The sequence below is a fragment of the Dipteris shenzhenensis genome, chromosome 22 (assembly GCF_047967505.1).
Source record: "Dipteris shenzhenensis isolate YYH24624 ecotype China chromosome 22, Dip_SZ_1.0, whole genome shotgun sequence".
Lineage (NCBI taxonomy): Eukaryota > Viridiplantae > Streptophyta > Polypodiopsida > Gleicheniales > Dipteridaceae > Dipteris > Dipteris shenzhenensis.
Window position 1 is genome coordinate 41702535 of NC_141617.1, and position 2370 is coordinate 41704904.

At 42.3% G+C, this 2370-nt stretch overlaps 1 protein-coding gene across 1 annotated transcript; it reads right to left on the minus strand.

The window, feature by feature from the left end:
• Positions 1–325: 325 nt before the first annotated feature.
• LOC147888120 (uncharacterized) lies at positions 326–1919 on the minus strand. Its single transcript, XM_087393679.1, has 2 exons — positions 828–1919; positions 326–538 (listed from the first exon to the last, which is right to left on the minus strand). The coding sequence occupies exons 1-2, from the start codon at positions 1249–1251 to the stop codon at positions 459–461; spliced, it is 504 nt and encodes a 167-aa protein (XP_087249805.1). The 5' UTR covers positions 1252–1919; the 3' UTR covers positions 326–458.
• Between the last annotated feature and the right edge of the window lie 451 nt (positions 1920–2370).

A 2370-nucleotide genomic window follows, 5' to 3' on the forward strand; every position in this document is an offset into this window, starting at 1 on the left:
AATCAATTTTAAACAGAGAGAGAAGCTTTACTGTTGTTATCTTCTCAAAACCCAGTTTTGGATTCTGATCCTGGCAAGCTTAAATTTCCTTACTGGATGCGCTCCTTTTTCTAATCAATCATTTCACAAATTTTAAAATATGCTCTAACTTCTGGAACTCTTCTGCTACTCTCACATTTTCTAGCATCAACCATTGTTAGACATAAAATACGTCTTACCATTGCTAATTTAAAACAGAGGTTGCTTATACAAATTGGTGCGAGCTGATGCTTTTCCGGTAACAATTGAATCTATCCTACATATCACCTTACAATAACTTCCCATTCTAGGTAGAATTGGCAAAGCGTATATTTTGCTTTTGTTAATGATGAAATGCTGGTCTTCCGGTGTTGGGTACCAGCTTTGGTAGTCGCCATATCCAAATGTCAGTTCATAATCACTGGCATTTTTGAAAACAGCTATTGTGTGAACAAGGAATCCACAGTCCTTTCCATTGTACACGCATTTCTTTGATTTATCGCCATAAGACCACCTGTCACTGAAAATGGAGAATAACAGGTAAAGCCAAGTCCTCTTCTTGAATATGTGAAGTTTTATCATGAGAGAGGCGTATTCAAAAGCAGAGTCGTATATTTTATACAAGGGAGTCCTAAAAACGTCCACAGTCAATATGGCAATGCTCAACCACACGGATGCGATTGGAAAACCTTTGGCTTGTGCAAATAAAGGTAAGGTTGCAACAAATCCTGCAAGCTTCGTATTTGGACTAATGCCGTATGCAGGACTGTAAATGCAAGTTGTTTTGACTTCTGTTGTTTTGAACGTACCAGCTATTTTCAATAAGGCCTCCCTTGTGCTCACTTTTGTTGCAACGGACAGAGTGTCCGTGATGTCAACTTTGTTGATAACAAAGTCATCGTTAAAATCTGTGACCCAAATCTTCGCAATCTGATTCTGATGAGTGATGATATATTCGTCATAAAATTTAGCTTTCACCCAATAACCCTCCCTTGACATTATTTCCACACCATTCTTTTTCTCTCCTGGCCGAAAGGTCGCAACATCCTGATTCTCCTTCCAGTCGTCATAAACTTCATTCAAAAGAAATACCCGCTTCTTTCTTGATCTGTGAAAGAGAACCCAGATGGGGAGTTTGAAGAGCAGTGTTATCAAGGCGTTATCCCTGATAAACTGCCATAGTGCATACATCCATTGAAGATATAGTAACCAAGACGCTGTTGCTAGCTCCATCTATGAATATGCGCAAACGAGTGGCAATACCTGAAAAAGCGCTGTTTCGCCCCAATCTCCGGCCAGAGGCCGTCTCCGGGAATCCCAAAATGGCATCATAACTTCTACAGACTGTAAACTTCAGCCTGAATTACAAGACTAGCGCAGCCTCCATAAGAATAATAATCCGGCCGCTTTGCATATGAGAACAGCATTCGATTTCTAAAGGGTCATTCCCTATATTTATGGACATGCAAGCGTTTATCGAGAGCATTTGAACAGCAGATACGTAAATCTAAGAGGAACGAACAAATACAGGTTTCCCTTCCATTTCGCTTTGGAGATGCTCTCTTTGATAAAAGCTGCCAGGCCAGCAACCGCCAGTCATCCGGCTGCAAATTCAGGACTGGGGCCATGACTAATGCGTCTACTCGATGGAGGCGCAGGTACTGTGCTTGAGCTTGCTTCCAGAAAGAAGTCCGTAAAAGGCGTCCTGCGGGTGGGAAAAAGATTGACCAACCGCAGACAGGGGGGCTGAATACAGCAAGGAAAGCTTCCAAAAGCCTGAAGGGGGACCGCCCCACTTGGGAGCTGGGCAAACAGTGGCCATGGTGGTAAGGAAAGGACGCCATAGCCAGAGCTTTGGTGGTCGCAAAAGCCAGCTCGCTATAGCCAAATTCGCCATAGGCAAGCTTCTATTCAAAGAGAAGAAGTCATACTAGATAAACGTTGGAAGCACGATTCAGCTGACATTAACTGACTTCTCACGTGCTCCTTTGGCTATGGTTCATTTGACATGCAAGCTAAGGTCATTCTTGGTCCATTCTAATTCTTGGTTCATCTCACACGACCATTCTTGTTCATATGACATGACCATTCTTGTTCATATGACATGACCATTCTTCTTGTTCATCTTGACATGACCATTCCTCTTGTTCATCTCCTGTCCATTCTTATTCATCTCACATGCTAGCTAAGGTAGATGACCATCCTTCCCTTTTGGTTCATTTGACATGACCATTCTTGCTCATCTCACTTCTGACATGCAAGCTAAGGTAGGTGACCATTCTTACCTCTTGGTTCATCTGACAAGACTATTCTTACTCATCTCAATTGTAACATGGCCATTCTTGACATGCA

What these genes read in the sequence shown, in the direction of transcription:
- LOC147888120 (XM_087393679.1), bottom strand. Translation starts at nt 1,251, where the DNA reads ATGGAGCTAGCAACAGCGTCTTGGTTACTATATCTTCAATGGATGTAT. An exon ending in GGCCTTATTGAAAATAGCTG is followed by an intron (nt 539 to 827) that starts GTACGTTCAAAA and finishes CTCCATTTTCAG; the next exon opens with TGACAGGTGGTCTTATGGCG.